This window comes from Monodon monoceros, unplaced genomic scaffold (genome assembly GCF_005190385.1).
Source record: "Monodon monoceros isolate NGI ecotype Baffin Bay Population unplaced genomic scaffold, NGI_Narwhal_1 Super_Scaffold_11, whole genome shotgun sequence".
NCBI classification, from domain to species: domain Eukaryota; kingdom Metazoa; phylum Chordata; class Mammalia; order Artiodactyla; family Monodontidae; genus Monodon; species Monodon monoceros.
The window spans coordinates 129,546,453-129,564,421 of record NW_021703767.1 but is presented as its reverse complement, the minus strand read 5'-3'; the positions used below and the strand labels follow the sequence as shown (position 1 = coordinate 129,564,421).

General features: G+C 36.7%; 1 protein-coding gene across 6 annotated transcripts in view; it reads right to left on the bottom strand.

Annotated features, from left to right (window-relative positions):
* Positions 1-2,541: 2,541 nt before the first annotated feature.
* Positions 2,542-17,969, bottom strand: part of NPHP3 (nephrocystin 3) — a 50,367-nt gene continuing 34,939 nt past the window's right edge. For 2 of the 6 annotated variants that reach the window (XM_029215473.1, XM_029215476.1), the window contains 9 exons: positions 11,700-11,889; positions 11,306-11,547; positions 10,237-10,312; positions 8,902-9,029; positions 7,778-8,018; positions 4,834-4,959; positions 4,133-4,248; positions 3,371-3,547; positions 2,542-2,964 (listed from right to left, as the gene is read on the bottom strand). In XM_029215473.1, the coding sequence (XP_029071306.1) occupies positions 2,916-2,964; positions 3,371-3,547; positions 4,133-4,248; positions 4,834-4,959; positions 7,778-8,018; positions 8,902-9,029; positions 10,237-10,312; positions 11,306-11,547; positions 11,700-11,889 (1,345 nt within the window). In that variant the 3' untranslated portion in view covers positions 2,542-2,915. Of the gene's footprint in view, positions 2,965-3,288; positions 3,548-4,132; positions 4,249-4,833; positions 4,980-7,777; positions 8,019-8,901; positions 9,030-10,236; positions 10,313-11,305; positions 11,548-11,699; positions 11,890-17,969 lie in introns of those variants that run through there. The other 4 variants (XM_029215475.1, XR_003792438.1, XM_029215477.1 and 1 more) reach the window with 4 other exon arrangements.

The following is a 17,969-nucleotide window of genomic DNA, read 5'->3' as shown; positions in this document are numbered from 1 at the left end:
AAACATTTAACAATATTAATGAAGCTTTGACCACCCCATCACATGTTTTTTTAATATTTTTCTTTCTGTAAAGTATTAATGAATGAAAATTAATTATAACTACCATAGTTTGGAGCCTACCAATTCCGATTTATAAATGTCTGAAAGCTACATTTTCCATTGTGAGAGGTGTATATTAATGTGCACATAATTATCCTATTTGAGTACCTCAAATACAAAGAAATGACTGTCTCAGCTATTTTTATCTTTTTAAGTAGGCATTCTACATGAAAACATTTGAGTTGATAGTATAATTAGACCAAAATATAGTCCTTTTTAAAAAATATAGTCTTAAATTATATTTAAACTTAAACCTTTTGAAGTAGTCATCATCCCCCAACAAACTTACCATAAAGTCACTTTGAATAATATAAGTTTTCATTTTTTGTATATTTTTTAAGTCCAAATTTTATAGGAACAAAGAAAAAAATGCATATTATTCTTTTGCTATATTTTCCTTTTTTCAGGGTTCTTCTAAAATATTAATCTCAGATTATTTCCTAAAGTTTAAGGCATTTAAATTTAATATATTACTTATAGTGTGTTAAATTTCTTATACCACTAAATAATCAAATTTTAAACTCTGAAAGATTAATTCTAAAATCAATGTCTGGTATATTTGAATTCAATTACTTTGTGCCTTTCACAGCTGGTATATTTGTGAATTCAATTACTTTGTGCCTTTCACAGTTGGCCATAACCAGAAAGATGTGTTATGGTTATATTTATCTTCTTTTTTCCCTCTTGAATTTCTCCCAGAAGGGGGAAGAATGATGCTCATTTTGTAAGATCCTACCTCATTTCTTTTAAGTCACCACTCTAGTGCCTTAGAATTAGACCACTGTTTCTCAAACATATGTGCATATGAATCTGGGGAGAGGCTGTCTGAATTAATTAGCTCCCATGTGGCGCTGATGATCCTGGTTCACAGACCACCTTGAGTAGCCAAGCCTTAGAGAACATGAACCAAAATCCTGCGGAGTCACTGAAGCTCAAGTTGAGCAAACTACTCAGTGAATACTGACAACATTCTAGTCTTTTTTGTAATGTTCAACATTTTTCTTAACTATATAAATATAATCCTCTTGTATTATTATATTATAAATAAAAGACACATTTTCACCAAGAACTTTATTGAACGTATTAACCCTTTTGTTCCACTTCCTTCTGCCATTTTTCAGGCAACTTCATAATTCCATCTTCCCAAAACTTTTTATGTTTTTGAGGAAAGAACTATTCCAGGTGCCTTCTACAGTCTTCCAGGGAATTGAAATTTTTTCCATTACAAGAATTTTGTAAAGACTGAAATAAATAGAAATCCGAAGGTGCAACGTCTGGCGAATACGGTGGGTGAATCAGAACTTCCCAGCCAAGCTACAACAGTTTTTGCCTGGTCATCAAAGAAACATGCAGTCTTGCGTTATTCTGATGGAAGATAATGTGTTTTCTGTTGACTAATTCTGGACGCTTTTGATGGAGTGCTGCTTTCAGTTGGTCTAACTGGGAGCAGTACTTGTTGGAATTAATTGTTTGGTTTTCTGGAAGGAGCTCATAATAGAGAACTCCCTTCCAATCCCACCATGTACACAACATCACCTTTGGATGAAGATTGGCCTTTGGTTTGGTTGGTGGTGGTTCATTTCACTTGCCCCACAATCTCTTCCATTCCACATTATTGTACAGTATCCACTTTTCATCGCTTGTCACAATTTGTTTTAAAAATGGAACGTTTTCATTACGTTTAAGTAGAGAATCACATGCGAAAATACGGTCAGGAAGGTTTTTTTCACTTAACTTATGTGGAACCTAAACATCAAAGCAATTAACATAACCAAGCTGGTGCAAATGATTTTCAGCGCTTGACTTGGATATTTTGAGTATATCGGCTATCTCCCACGTGGTATAATGTGATTGTTCTCAGTTAATGTCTCGATTTGATCCCTATCAACTTCAACTGGTCTACCCAACCGTGGAGCATAGTCCACCGAGAAATCTCCAGCATGAAACTTCGCAAATTACTTTGACACGTTCAAACAAACAGTCACAGCACCTTCTCCATACACTGCACAAATCGTTTTTGCGTCTTGGTTGCGTTTTTACCTTTCTTGAAATAGTAAAGCATATTGTGCTGAAAATGTTGCTTTTTTTCTTCCATCTTCAATATTAAAATGGCTATACAAAAATTCACCAATTTTGATAAATCTTTTTTAAAATGCACACTGATATGATAGCTGTCACATACAATGTAAACAACATTGTCACGAATGAAGTTAAAGACAACTAAGTGCTATTAGATCCATCTTACGGAAAAAAACGAACGAAACTTTTGGCCAACCCAATATACACTGGAGTGGGAAAAAAAACTTTAAATTCCACTTTTATTCTAAAACAGTGAAATATGGTTATTACATCTTTCACCTTTACAATTAATACATGTTGGAATCTTACAAGTATTAAAATTGAAGATTTTATTTATATATAAATACATAAATGGTACAAAACATTATCCCAAATTGGCAATATTTATAAAATCTATAAAAATATTTAATTTTCAGTATAAAATGGCCAACTAATTTGAGTCCAAGATAAATGAAGACATAGATTTAGGCCATTTAAGAAAGAAGGTCATGTCCATATTTTGGGAAAGGTCAAAGAATGCCAAAGAGCTTGACCTGTTACTGCATTAATGACTTCAGATTGTGCAGGTACATTCTACACAGTAAAAACAATATACAGTGTAGAGAGCATGGAAAGCAGAGGGCTTGGCCCAATCTGCTGAATGAAAAGGTAGAATAAAAAAAATGTAGCAGTCAGAGGTTCCTATTACTAGTTCGTTTTACAGAAGACAATTCATACGTTCCGTCAACATTATCCCTTTACTCCTTGAAACTTTTCTTTGAGGTAGAGAACTGGGCCAGACTGCTGCTGAAAAGCAAGATGAGGAATGATGAGGCTAAAGTAATTTGAGAGAGGAGAAGAATCACGGAATTCTTGACCCGCTTGTCTTGGCTGCTTTGCCAGCTCTTGTAGAACAGAGACCAGTCTACTCTCCATGATCAACTCTTCATGTCATCTTAGGATTCTAATGTGTCTACATCCTTGGTTCCCACACAATAGGAAAATTAATTCTTTTAAAGAACTAAAATCAAAACAATCATGACTCAAACTTCAATGTAGTCCAATACAATTTCATACAAATATTAGTTAAATCACACAAAAATAAGTTTTCTTAAAAACTATTTTTATAAGTTTTAAACTCTAATGTTCCAAATGTTTCTTAATTATTTTATCCTAAGTTGCATTTGCAATGAATTGTAGTTGCTGCTATTACCTTTGTCCTTGATGAAGGAAAACATTAGGAGAATGGGTTGTTTTTAAGCTAACCGTATCTCCACTTGATGAATGTCGGGAAGGAGCTTTTCCACCCAAAAGAGACGTTTCTGCTTCTTTTATTTCCATTGCCCTTCTGTATAGTTCAGCAGCTTTTTCGAAATCCCCTTCTTCATAGCTTTGAGACAAAAAAAATTCTCAAAATGAGATTATAACCTTTTAACAATTTTAGATGATATTATAGGATACAGAAAAACAAGTTGTTAATAATTGCTCATTTTTTCCAGTGCATTCATTCAGGCAGACCAATAAAACAGAATACCCAAACTCTTCTCCTTTCTGTCTTGTGCTGTTAAGTGTCTCATAGGGGCACCATTAAGACTATGTTGTAATGGATGCAGTGAAACTGCTAAGGGAAGTTAGCATCCTGAGATAAACATAACGCAAAAATCAACATGTACTTAATGGTAAATCAGCTTTGAGGAGAGCAAATTGCCCAGATTACCCTAGAGCCAGTTAGCTGCAAAGGTAAACCGTCCTTCTCTATTTGCCGTGACACACTCCTCACAAAATAGATCATGTCACCTTCATTCCACTCTGGATATTACTTCAGTATCTCTTGAAGTATATAGATCAACCCCAAACAACCCCTCCCACTACAAGAGAAAGCATATCAGCAATAAATATTTTGTGGTGCTCTATGATGAATCAAAGATGTTTTAAAAGGGGTTTTGGCTGCATGAGGAAAGTGAAAAATTCTTACCTAAGCACAGCTAAATTTTTTAATGTTTCTCCAACTCGAGGATGCATCCGACCCAGGCTGTCCTCATAAATCTTTAATGCTCTTTCATATAACGGCAAGGCCTCAATGTGTTTTTTCTTATTAAAAAAGAAACAATGGTCACTTGAACACACTGCGTTTCTGAAATTACTGTTAAGGTATTCTAGACTAAGCTGACCTACTTGGGTAATAAGCACTTTTAAAAAGTTAATATCCTCCTATAAGATGTGGATAAACAGATTAATTTAGGAATAATAATGGGAGAAGCAGTATAATAAAAAGTCAGAAACTTCAGTTTTAGACTCGGCTTGGTAACCAATGACATTAATCCAATTATATAAGCACAAACCTGTTTTTGCTCACAGGGTACCATACCTGTTTTTCACTCATCACAGGCAAATGATAGAGCTTAAGAACAATATTACATATAGAGATGTAGGGAGTCTCCAGAATTTAAAAAAACTAAGCCTATGCAATGAAATAAACACTCAGTGTTTTACACTAAGAGGAAGGGACTATCTTACAAATATAACTTCAATAATTTCTCAGGTATTAAAGGGAACATTAGTAGATAACCTAAATGTCCTTTAATTATTTTTACTGTGCCAGATCTAATACATGTTTACCTATATTTCGTATGTTAAAACCATTCACTTAAAAAGAATTACAGTGTGGGAACTTACCATTTGGCTATAAAGAACAGCTAAGTTCACCAAGGCAGTAGCTACACTAGGGTGCTTTGGGCCAAAGGATTTCTGCCGGATTTCAACAGCCAGCTCATACAAAGGTACAGCTTTGTCAAGTTTCCCCTAAAAAACAAAAGTGAAATCTAACAAAAATATTAAAGCAATAAATACTTTCTGATCAGAGCTTGTTCCATAAATACAATTTTCTATGAAAAAGTAATTTTGAGGAAAAAAGTTCAGAAGCATTTCCTCCCAGTTTAATGGTTAAGTTTATAGATAACTGACATCAAATAGAACATGTAAGTACAGCTACACTGAATATGAAAACATTTTCTTTGATAACTCAGAAAGTCCTTTAGGATCATCCATTATTACTATTTCTGATGAAGTAAAAAGTATGTTTGCTACTGTACATAATTTAGAGATAGCATCAAAATAACTTGTTTTCCACCAAATCCTTTCCAGATTATTCTTTCTTTTTTACTTGAAAGTTAGGCAGAAATAGCAACTATGGATCCTTCACACTAAAACATCAACTTCAGTACCAGGAGGACCAGCAAGGTTCCCACAAACAAAGTCTAAATACAGTCTAACTCTGTAACTGTGCTAAATGAAAGCAGACTTCTCTGCTTCTCTTTCTTCTCTTTTTTTTTTTTTTTTTTTTTTTGAGAACAGCTATAAACACTCCAAATATCACTCAGGCTAGAACCCTATGGTAAAGAATGGTTACATTTAATTGCAAGCAAAGAAAAGAAAGAATGAAATTAAAATGGTCATTTAACCAGCTACAAGAGACTCCTCCTTCAGCCCTAACATTTGGGTGATTCGTTATGTTTCTGGTAGCTTAATACAGCAAACCTAATCCTGGTTGAATTTTAGAACTTCTGAAATGTAATAGAAGAATAAGTTCTAATTAGAGTGCTGACAAATGCATTTGTATTTAGAATGTATTTTTAAAAACTAAGCCAGTTAAGTCTGAAATAATATTTTATTTATTTTTTAAAATTAATTTTTATTGGAGTATAATTGCTTTAAAATGTTGTGTTAGTTTCTGCTGTACAGCAAAGTGAATCAGTTATACATATACATATATCCCCTCTTTTTTAGACTTCCTTCCCATTTAGGTCACCACAGATCACTGAGTAGGGTTCCCTGTGCTGCTGAACAGTAGGTTCTCATTAGTTACCTATTTTATACATAGTAGTGTATATATGTCAATCCCAATCTCCCAATTTGTCCCACCCTCCCCTTCCCCGCTTGGTAACCATAAGTTTATTCTCTACATCTGTGCCTCTATTTCTGCTTTGCCAGTAAGTTCATCTGTACCATTTTTCTAGATTCCACATAAGAGCGGTATTATACGATATTTATTTTTCTCTTTCCAACTTACTTCACTCTGTATGACAATCTCTAGGTCCATCCATATCTCTACAAATGGCACTATTTCATTCCTTTTTATGGCTGAGTAATATTCCATTGTATATATGTACCACATCTTCTTTACCCATTCCTCTGTCGATGGGCATTTAGGTTACTTCTGTGTCCTGGCTATTGTAAATAGTGCTGCAATGAACATTGGGGTGCATACCTCCTTTTGAATTATGGTTTGCTCTGGAGATATGCCCAGGAGTGGGATTGCTGGGTCATATGGTAGTTGTCTTTTTAGTTTTTTAAGGAACCTCCATACTGTTCTCCATAGTGGCTGTATCAATTTACATTCCCACCAACAGTGCAAGAGGGTTCCCTTTTCTCCATACCCTCTCCAGCATTTGTTGTTTGTAGATTTTTTGATGATGGCCATTCTGACCTGTGTGAGGTGATGCCTCATTGTAGTTTTGATATGCATTTCTCTAATACTTAGTGATGTTGAGCATCTTTTCATGTGTTTGTTGGCCATCTGTATGTCTTTGGAGAAATGTCTATTTAGGTCTTCTGTCCATTTTTGGATTGGGTTGTTTGTTTTTTTGTTATTGAGCTGCATGAGCTATCTGTATATTTTGGAGATTAATCCCTTGTCATTTGCTTTGTTTGCAAATATTTTCTCCCATTCTGAGGGTTGTCTTTTTGTTTTTTAATGGTTTCCTTTGCTGTGCAAAAGCTTTTAAGTTTAATCAGGTCCCATTTGCTTATTTTTGTTTTTATTTTCATTAATCTAGGAGGTGGATCATAAAAGATCTTACTGCGATTTATGTCAAAGAATGTTCTGACTATGTTTTCCTCTAAGAGTTTGATAGTGTCTGGCCTTACATTTAGGTGTTTAATCCATTTTGAGTTTCTTTTTGTGTATGGTGTAAGGGAGTGTTCTAATTTCATTCTTTTACATGTAGCTGTCCAGTTTTCCCAGCACCACTTATTGAAGAGGCTGTCTTTTCTCCATTGTATATTCTTGCCTCCTTTTTCATAGATTAGGTGACCAAAGGTGTGTGCGTTTATCTCTGGGTTTTCTATTCTGTTCCATTGATCTATATGTCTGTTTTTGTGCCAGTGTCATACTGTCCTGATTACTGTAGCTTTGTAGTATAGTCTGAAGTCAGGGAGCCTTATTTCTCCAGCTCTGGTTTTCTTTCTCAAGATTGCTTTGGTTATTCGGGGTCCTTTGTGTCTCCATACAAATTGTAAAATTTTTTGTTCTAATTCTGTGAAAAATACCATTGGTAATTTGATAGGGATTGCATTGAATCTGTAGATTGCTTTGGATAGTATAGTCATTTTCACAATATTGATTCTTCCCATCCAAGTACATGGTATATCTCTCCATCTGTGTCTTTGATGAAGTAATATTTTTAAATGTTCTACTCAGCTACTTGTTTAAAAATTAAATCACTATGATTTAAAAGCTCATAGGAATAGTCTATCCATCAGAAGATAAATTTTGCTAATAGCAATTATGGCTTAATTGGTATATTATAAAACACATGTAGGCATGCCAAGGATTACTTACCATTTTCTTATACAAGACTGCAAGATGCTTCACTGTATAAGCCAAAGAAGGGTGATCAGGAGCTAATGCTCGTCTCCGAATGTCTAAGGCTCTTTCATAAAGTTCTTCTGCTTTATCATACTGTTTCTTTTCATTGCATAGAGCCGCCAGATTATTCAAAGATTGGGCACAGTCAGGGTGATCTGGTCCTAGAACTCGCTCCCTCATCTCCAAGGAACGCTTCAGAAACTGGTCAGCTGTTCTATGAAAAAAAGCCACAAATGGTTTAAACAATTTATTCTCTAGAAGTGAGAATCCCTAGCCATAGTTAGGTGGAGAACTGAAGAACTTTTATTCTTAAATCCAAGATAGTTAAAATGAAGGATTCAGCTCAAAATCCTCTCCCCCTCTTTCCCACCCCCTCATCTCTTCCTGCCCTTTTCCAAAAACTAAAAATGCTTTCCTGATAGTGTGAAAGCCTAAAGTATCTGGACGATTGTCTCAATTCTCCACTTCACTTCTAAAAGACAAACCCATAAATAGTTTCCAAAACAAATTTTTTTATCTTTAAAAATTACTAGGCCAAACTCAAAACATTTTGGTATTCTTTCTTTCTCCCTTTATAGTACTAAATAATTTTTAATAAAAGAACCCTTTGTGAAGTGGGCTAAATATTGTTGTGTTTTTCTGGTATCCAAAGTGTCAAATTTGTTTTATTTTTCTGACATACAAAGAAGTCCAAAAACACCTCGTTGTCATAAATATTAATGCCTTTGTGAGTCTTTATGCTCAAATAAACTGAAGAATAAAAATAGCAGCCATCTACATTCTTTAGTCCCAAGTTTGTTCTTATGTGAGATCTTATGTACAATATCTACACAAACTCACTTTTCATAAACATATAAAACATACTAGGGAAGCTAGAGAATAACTTTTTAGTTACTAAAGAAACAATGTGAAAGGAAACAGTAGAGAAAACGTCATGGTCCTTGTTAAGTGTGGCCATGTTCATAACATATCATACATGAAATTTGGCATGGTTTCTATCAATTTTTTCTAGCTTAGCTTGACAGAAATGTAAAACAGCTTTGTATCTAAGAGACAAAATGGATACCTGTTTTCATTATTAACACCATGGTACTCACTCCAGGTTGTTCTGAAGATAGTAGAGCACACCCAGTTCATTGAGGGTCCGAGCATTGTCAGGTGTATCCTTACCTAACGTGAGCTCTTCTAACTGTAGGGCCCGTCTACGTAAAAGGGCAAATCCATACTGCAGCAAACACAAGAAATTCACAACAATCACCAAGTAAGTGCAATCTTTGATTCTGAAGCAATATACTAGGGTTCTGAAAAAACCCTCTCTCCTTTTTTTTCCCTTTAAAGTAGATTACAATTACTTTAAGTATCATACTGAATTAATCTAATGATTTATGAAAATATATATACTTCCATGTAGCATCACATTCTTAAATTCATTAAAAAACTATTTTGTGAAAATAATTATGAGATTATTTTAGCAAAATGAACTGAATCCCAAAGTGCTTCAAAAAGATTAGGAAACAATTAACATGCATATATTTATTAACCCTATTACTAAACATTTAAATATTGGGTACTTAAAATTGCAAATAGCACTTGCAACTAGAAGACAAATAAGTCCTGGAGCTCAAATGTACAGCATAGCGAATACAAGCAAAAATACTGTATTAAAATCATCAAACTTGCTAAGAGACTAGATCTTAATTATTCCCACCACAAAAAAGAAATGATAATTATGTGATGTGATAGAGGTGTTAGCTAACGCTATGGTAATAATCATATTACAATATATAAATGCATCAGATAAGCATGTTGTACATCTTAAATTTACACAATGTTAGATGTCAAATATATTTCAATTTAAAAAATTGCACATAGCATTTTAAGTTAAAACAAACAAATATGCTATATTTAAATTTTACTAGCAGCTTAGATAAATGAAAAATTTTTTGCACTCAAGGGTAATAATTTCTTGGCATTTGAATCTAACATAAAGTGTTTACTAATTTTTTTTTATTCTGTTTTCCAACCCTTTAAAGAATTGATACAGCTTTTAAGTCCATCTTCTAAAATCTTAATTAACTTTAAATTAACTGAATAGTTCTACTTTTTAAAAATTAAAAAAATTCCCCAGATTTATTGATATAATTGACATATAATATTGTGTAAGTGTAAAACATGATGATACGTATGTAGTGTAAAACTATTACCACAATACATAGTTCCACTTTTTAAAAGTCTACTAATTTGTACTTCTCAGTGATACTAATATTTAAACGTGTATTATAAATATGAAAATGTTAATCAGTACTTCAGTAGAAGTCACTTTAAAATCTAAAGTTCTTAAATATGTGAGGTTTATGCATCTACATTATGATATTCAGAGATGTTCTAATTCCTTTTTGTTCAAAACACAACACAAAAGAAATCTGCATTACCAAGTTGCCTTTTCTCCTTGTAGCTTTCTGACGAATTTTAAAAGATTTTTTTCTAAAATGTTCAGCTTGTTCATATCTTAAAAAAAAAAAAAAGTCAAACGAAAGAAACATATGTCCAAAGTGTCATACTTCAGTGAAATGAAACCACCAGTGTAAAGTTTTTTTGGCTAAATACAGCATTATTTCTAGAAGTGATAGTCATATGGAATTAAAAATCTTTAACAAAAACTTTCATAAAACAAAATCTAACAAAACAAATCTAGTCCTCCAAGTAGCTGACATTTAACTGTTTTTAACTGATTGAACTCATTTTGAATCTCTAAAGGGTGATCTAACTAAATGAAAATCCAAAACTTTAGTTTGCTATATCAGCTTCCACACAGGTTATTTTTTTGTCAATCAGAAATGTGAAAATCACACAAAATCTGTGTGAAACAATACTTCTAGAAGTTAAAAGAAAAAATTCCAATATGTATCATTTCTGACTGAGCAAAACAAATGATTTCACATAGAGGAAGAGATATCATTCGGAGGGATTATTATACTAGGGATCAGCAAACTTCTGTAAAAGGCTAGATAGTAAACATTTTCAGGCTTTGTGGGTCCCGTGGTCTCTGTTGCAAATACAAAACTGCTGTTGAAGCATGGAAGCGACCACAGACAGTATGTAAAGGAAAAAATGTGGCTGTGTTACACTACAACTCTACGTCCCAAACAGGGGACCTTCTGGACTTGGCATGTGGGGGACAGTTTGCTGTCCCCTGTATTAGTAGTACACTCAATATTACAGAGTTAGCGAAGAAGCCCGGTTTCAAACCTAACTATATGACTCCAAAGTCCATGCTCTATCCTTTGCACATCTTGAAATAGAGATGAATCTTGTAGTTCTAATATTTTGTTCACCCCCCAGACCAAGAATAATATTTGAACATGGTAGATTTGAAAGAATATAAGGAAAATATGGGATATGGAAAAATACACAGCCACAAAACAAAGCCTCCCACATAAGTACATTAAGAGCTGTAACTCCCTGTCATAAAACCCAGAGAATTACCAATTGAAATCTTACTTATTTTGTTTCTGGTACAAAGTTGCAAGTGCTTCAAGTTCGCGAGCAATATGTGGATGGTCCGCACCATAGGCATTTTCTGAGATTTCCAATGCCTGTTTATATAGCTGTTCAGCATTGCCAAACTTCTTCCACTGCACGTACACACTCGCTAGTTGGTGGAGGGACTGAGCTACTTGTGGGTGATCTGGATCTAAAGCTGTTTCTCTAATTTCTAGAGACCTCTGCAAAGGCACCACAGCCTGGGGGAAGAAAAAGGTTAAAGGCCAATTAAAGTGAGTGAAATGCTGTAAGATCTGATTAGCACAACAAATAAAAGCTGCATTAACTCCTAGGAAGGAGAGAAGAGTAAACATGAAAACCCACAAGGTCTCTAACTCCCTGTTGAAGTTACCTGACTGAGAAGGCCTAGATCCTTGAGAAATCGCCCCAGGGTTTCATAAAGGTCAGCTAAGCAAATCATGCTCTCCTCGCCTTCACAGTTTTTCTCATACTGCTTCAATGAATCAAAGTATTCTGCTGCCATCGCGCTTTTGTCTTTGCCAACAAACTGCCAGTAACTCAGCAACTCAGCAAAGTGTCCTCTGTTGCAACAAATAACAGTAATTTAATGAAAAAGAAACTTTAAACCCCACTATTGAGTGAAGATGCCATAATTCATATCAAGCTATCGATAGTTTATTAGTAGGCTAGTCCAGTGTAGTGAAGTAAGGGTGTAGACTGGAACTGCCATCTGAGTCCACAGCAGCCTAGCTGTGTGCTCTCTTACACCTCATCATCCTCATCTGCAGAAGAGGCACACCGACACCACCTGCCTCAGGTGTTACTGTAAGGAGATTATGGCCTGTAGCAAGTACTCCATAGTGTTGGCTGTTACCATTAATATCATTATGGTTACTCACCAATGGAAACCTATCATAACCCTGTTTAGACATTTCATGATACGCAGTCAACTGCTGAGTTCACCCCAAAATTATTTTAAATGATAGAAATCAGAACAGAAGACTAATGAAACACAGGCAAACTGTCAGAATATCTGCTTTGTATTTTCATCAAGGAATTGAATGATAAAAGTAAGCTTATTCATCTATTGATGGTATTAAGAAGGATGGGAGAGATGGTAAACTAAAGGATGAATCTGGTTTCAAATGAAATCATGAAAAACTAGGATGAGATCAGAAATAATCTATAAGGTGAAACAAAGAAATCTGAGAGAGTTCACTAAGAAGTAAAACAGATTATGCATCTAAATTATGAGAAGTGGGTACGAGGGGAAGATGGCGGAAGAGTAAGACGCGGAGATCACCTTCCTCCCCACAGATACACCAGAAATACATCTACACGTGGAACAACTCCTACAGAACACCTACTGAACGCTGGCAGAAGTCCTCAGACGTCCCAAAAGGCAAGAAAGTCCCCATGTACCTGGATAGGGCAAAAGAAAAAAGAATAAACAAAGACAAAATGATAGGGACGGGACCTGCACCAGTGGGAGGGAGCTGTGAAGGAGGAAAGGTTCCACAAACTAGGAAGCCCCTTCGTGGGCGGACACTGCGGGTGGCGGAGGGGGAAATCTTCGGAGCCAAGGAGTAGAGCACAGCAACAGGGGTGCGGGGGGCAAAGCAGAGAGATTCCTGCACAGAGAATCGGTGCCGACCGGCACTCACCAGACCGAGAGGCTGGTGTGCTCACCAGCCGGGGCGGGCAGGGCTGGGAGCTGAGGCTCGGGCTTCGGTCGGAGCGCAGGGAGAGGACTGGGGTTGGCGGCGTGAACACAGCCTGCAGGGGGTGAGTGCTCCACGGCTAGCTGGGAGGGAGTCTGGGAAAAGTCTGGACCTGCCGAAGAGGCAAGAGACTTTTTCTTCCCTCTATGTTTCCTGGTGTGCGAGGAGAGGGGATTAAGAGCGCTGCTTAAAGGAGCTCCAGAGACGGGCGTGAGCCGTGGCTAACATCGCGGACCCCAGAGACGGATATGAGACGCTAAGGCTGCTGCTGCCGACACCAAGAAGCCTGTGTGCGAGCACAGGTCACTATCCACAACCCCCTTCCGGGGAGCCTGTGCAGCCCGCCACTGCCAGGGTCCCAGGATCCAGGGACAACTTCCCCGGGAGAACGCACGTCGTGCCTCAGGCTGGTGCAACATCACGATGGCCTCTGCCGCCGCAGGCTCGCCCCGCACTCCGTACCCCTCCCTCCCCACGGCCTGAGTGAGCCAGAGTCCCCGAAGCAGCTGCTCCTTTAACCCCGTCCTTTCTGAGCGAAGAACAGACGCCCTCCGGTGACTTACACGCAGAGACGGGGCCAAATCCAAAATTGAGCCCCTGGAGCTGTGAGAACAAAGAAGAGAAAGGGAAATCTCTCCCAGCAGCCTCAGAAGCAGCGGATTAAAGCTCCACAATCAACTTGATGTACCCTGCATCTGTGGAATACATGAATAGACAACGAATCATCCCAAATTAAGGAGGTGGACTTTGATAGCAAGATATATTATTATTTCCCCTTTTCCTCTTTTTGTGAGTGTGTATGTGTATGTTTCTGTGTGAGATTTTGTCTATAGCTTTGCTTCCACCATTTGTCCTAGGGTTCTATCCGTCCATTTTTTTGCTTTTTCTTTCTTTGAAAAAATTTTTTTTCTTAATAATTATTTTTTATTTTAATTACTTTGTTATTTTATCTTCTTTCTTTCTTTCTTCCTTCCCTCCTTCCCTTGCTCGTTTTTCTTTCTTTCTTTCTCTCTCTTTCTCTCCCTCCCTCCCTCCCTCCCTCTCTCTCTCTTTCTTTCTTTCACTCTTCTTTTTCTCCCTTTTATTCTGAGTGGTGTGGATGAAAGGCTCTTGGTGCTGCAGCCAGGAGTCAGTGCTGTGCCTCTGAGGTGGGAGAGCCAACTTCAGGACACTGGTCCACAAGAGACCTCCCAGCTCCACATAATATCAAACGGTGAAAATCTCCCAGATATCTCCATCTCAACACCAGCACCCAGCTTCACTCAACGACCAGCAAGCTACAGTGCTGGACACCCTATGCCAAACAACCAGCAAGACAGGAACACAACCCCACCCATTAGCAGAGAGGCTGCCTAAAATCATAGTAAGTCCACAGACACCCCAAAACACACCACCAGACGTGGACCTGCCCACCAGAAAGACAAGATCCAGCCTCATCCACCAGAACACAGGCACTAGTCCCCTCCGCCAGGAAGCCTACACAACCCACTGAACCAACCTTAGCCACTGGGGACGGACACCAAAAACAACGGGAACTACGAACCTGCAGCCTGCAAAAAGGAGACCCCAAACACAGTAAGATAAGCAAAATGAGAAGACAGAAAAACACACAACAGATGAAGGAGCAAGATAAAAATGCACCAGACCTAACAAATGAAGAGGAAATAGGCAGTCTACCTGAAAAAGAATTCAGCATAATGATAGTAAAGATGATCCAAAATCTTGGAAATAGAATAGACAAAACGCAAGAAACATTTAACAAGTACCTAAGAGAACTAAAGATGAAACAAGCAACGATGAACACAATAAATGAAATTAAAAATACTATAGATGGGATCAACAGCAGAATAACTGAGGCAGAAGAATGGATAAGTGACCTGGAAGATAAAATAGTGGAAATAACTACTGCAGAGCAGAATAAAGAATGAAAAGAACTGAGGACAGTCTCAGAGACTTCTGGGACAATACTAAAGGCATCAACATTCGAATTATTGGGGTTCCAGAAGAAGAAGAGAAAAAGAAAGGGACTGAGAAAATATTTGAAGAGATTATAGTTGAAAACTTCCCTAATATGGGAAAGGAAATAGTTAATCAAGTCCAGGAAGCACAGAGAGTCCCATACAGGATAAATCCAAGGAGAAATACGCCAAGACACATACTAATCAAACTGTCAAAAATTAAATACAAAGAAAACATATTAAAAGCAGCAAGGGAAAAACAAGAAATAACACAAAAGGGAATCCCCATAAGGTTAACAGCTGATGTTTCAGCAGAAACTCTGCAAGCCAGAAGGGACTGGCAGGACATATTGAAAGTGATGAAGGGGAAAAACCTGCAACCAAGATTACTCTACCCAGCAAGGATGTCATTCAGATTTGATGGAGAAATTAAAACCTTAACAGACAAGCAAAAGCTGAGAGAGTTCAGCACCACCAAACCAGCTTTACAGCAAATGCTACAGGAACTTCTCTAGGCAAGAAACACAAGAGAAGGAAAAGACCTACAATAATGATCGCAAAACAATTAATTAAATGGGAATAGGAACATACATACTGATAATTACCTTAAATGTAAATGGACTAAATGCTCCCACCAAAAGACACAGATTGGCTGAATGGATACAAAAACAAGACCCATACATATGTGGCCTACAAGAGACCTACTTCAGACCTAGAGACACATACAGACTGAAAGTAAGGGGCTGGAAAAAGATATTCCATGCAAATCCAAACCAAAAGAAAGCTGGAGTAGCAGTCCTCATATCTGACAAAATAGACTTTAAAATAAAGACTATTAGAAGAGACAAAGAAGGACACTACATAATGATCAAGGGATCAATCCAAGAAGAAGATATAACAATTGTAAGTATGTATGCACCCAACATAGGAGCACCTCAATACATAAGGCAAATACTAACACCCATAAAATGTGAAATCGACATTAACACATTCATAGTAGGGGACTTTAACACCCCACTTTCACCAATGGACAGATCACCCAAAATGAAAATAAATAAGGAAACACAAGCTTTAAATGATACATTAAACAAGATGGACTTAATTGATATTTATAGGACACTCCATCCAAAAACAACAGAATACACATTTTTCTCAAGTACTCATGGAACATTCTCCAGGATACATCATATCTTGGGTCACAAATCAAGCCTTGGTAAATTTAAGAAAATTAAAATTGTATCAAGTATCTTTTCAGAGCACAACGCTATGAGACTAGATATCAATTACAGGAAAAGATCTGTAAAAAATACAAACACATAGAGGCAAAGCAATACACTACTTAATAACGAAGTGATCACTGAAGAAATCAAAGAGGAAATTAAAAAATACCTAGAAACAAATGACAATGCAGACACGACGACCCAAAATCTATGGGATGCAGCAAAAGCAGTTCTAAGAGGGAAGTTTATAGCAATACAATCCTACCTTAAGAAACAGGGAACATCTCGAATAAACAACCTAACCTTGCACCTAAAGCAATTAGAGAAAGAAGAACAAAAATACCCCAAAGTTAGCAGAAGGAAAGAAATCATAAAAATCAGAACAGAAATAAATGAAAAAGAAATGAAGGAAATGATAGCAAAGATCAATAAAACTCAAAGCTGGTTCTTTGAGAAGATAAACAAAATTGATAAACCATTAGCCCAACGCATCAAGAAAAAAAGGGAGAAGACTCAAATCAACAGAATTAGAAATGAAAAAGGAGAAGTAACAATTGACACTGCAGAAATAAAAAAGATCATGAGAGATTACTACAAGCAACTCTATGGCAATAAAGAGGACAGCCTGGAAGAAATGGACAAATTCTTAGAAATACACAAACTGCCAAGACTGAATCAGGAAGAAATAGAAAATATGAACAGACCAATCACAAGCACTGAAATTGAAACTGTGATTAAAAATCTTCCAACAAACAAAAGCCCAGGACCAGATGGCTTCACAGGCGAATTCTATCAAACATTTAGAGAAGAGCTAACACCTAACCTTCTCAAACTCTTCCAAAATATAGCAGAGGGAGGAACACTCCCAAACTCATTCTACGAGGCCACCATCACCTTGATACCAAAACCAGGCAAGGATGTCACAAAGAAAGAAAACTACAGGCAAATATCACTGATGAACATAGATGCAAAAAGCCTCAACAAAATACTAGCAAACAGAATCCAACAGCACATTAAAAGGATCATACACCATGATCAAGTGGGGTTTATTCCAGGAATGCAAGGATTTTTCACTATACGCAAATCAATCAATGTGATAACCATATTAACAAATTGAAGGAGAAAAACCATATGATCATCTCAATAGATGCAGAGAAAGCTTTTGACAAAATTCAACACCCATTTATGATAAAAACCCTGCAGAAAGTAGGCATAGAGGGAACTTTCCTCAACATAATAAAGGCCATATATGACAAGCCCACAGCCAACATCATCCTCAATGGTGAAAAACTGAAAGCATTTCCACTAAGATCAGGAACAAGACAAGGTTGCCCACTCTCACCACTCTTATTCAACATAGTTTTGGAAGTTTTAGCCACAGCAATCAGAGAAGAAAAGGAAATAAAAGGAATCCAAATCGGAAAAGAAGAAGTAAAGCTGTCACTGGTTGCAGATGACATGATACTATACATAGAGAATCCTAAAGATGCTACCAGAAAACTACTAGAGCTAATCAATGAATTTGGTAAAGTAGCAGGATACAAAATTAATGCACAGAAATCTCTTGCATTCCTATATACAAATGATGAAAAATCTGAAAGTGAAAGCAAGAAAACACTCCCATTTACCATTACAACAAAAAGAATAAAATATCTAGGAATAAACCTACCGAAGGAGACAAAAGGCCTGTATGCAGAAAATTATAAGACACTGATGAAAGAAATTAAAGATGATACAAATAGATGGAGAGATATACCATGTT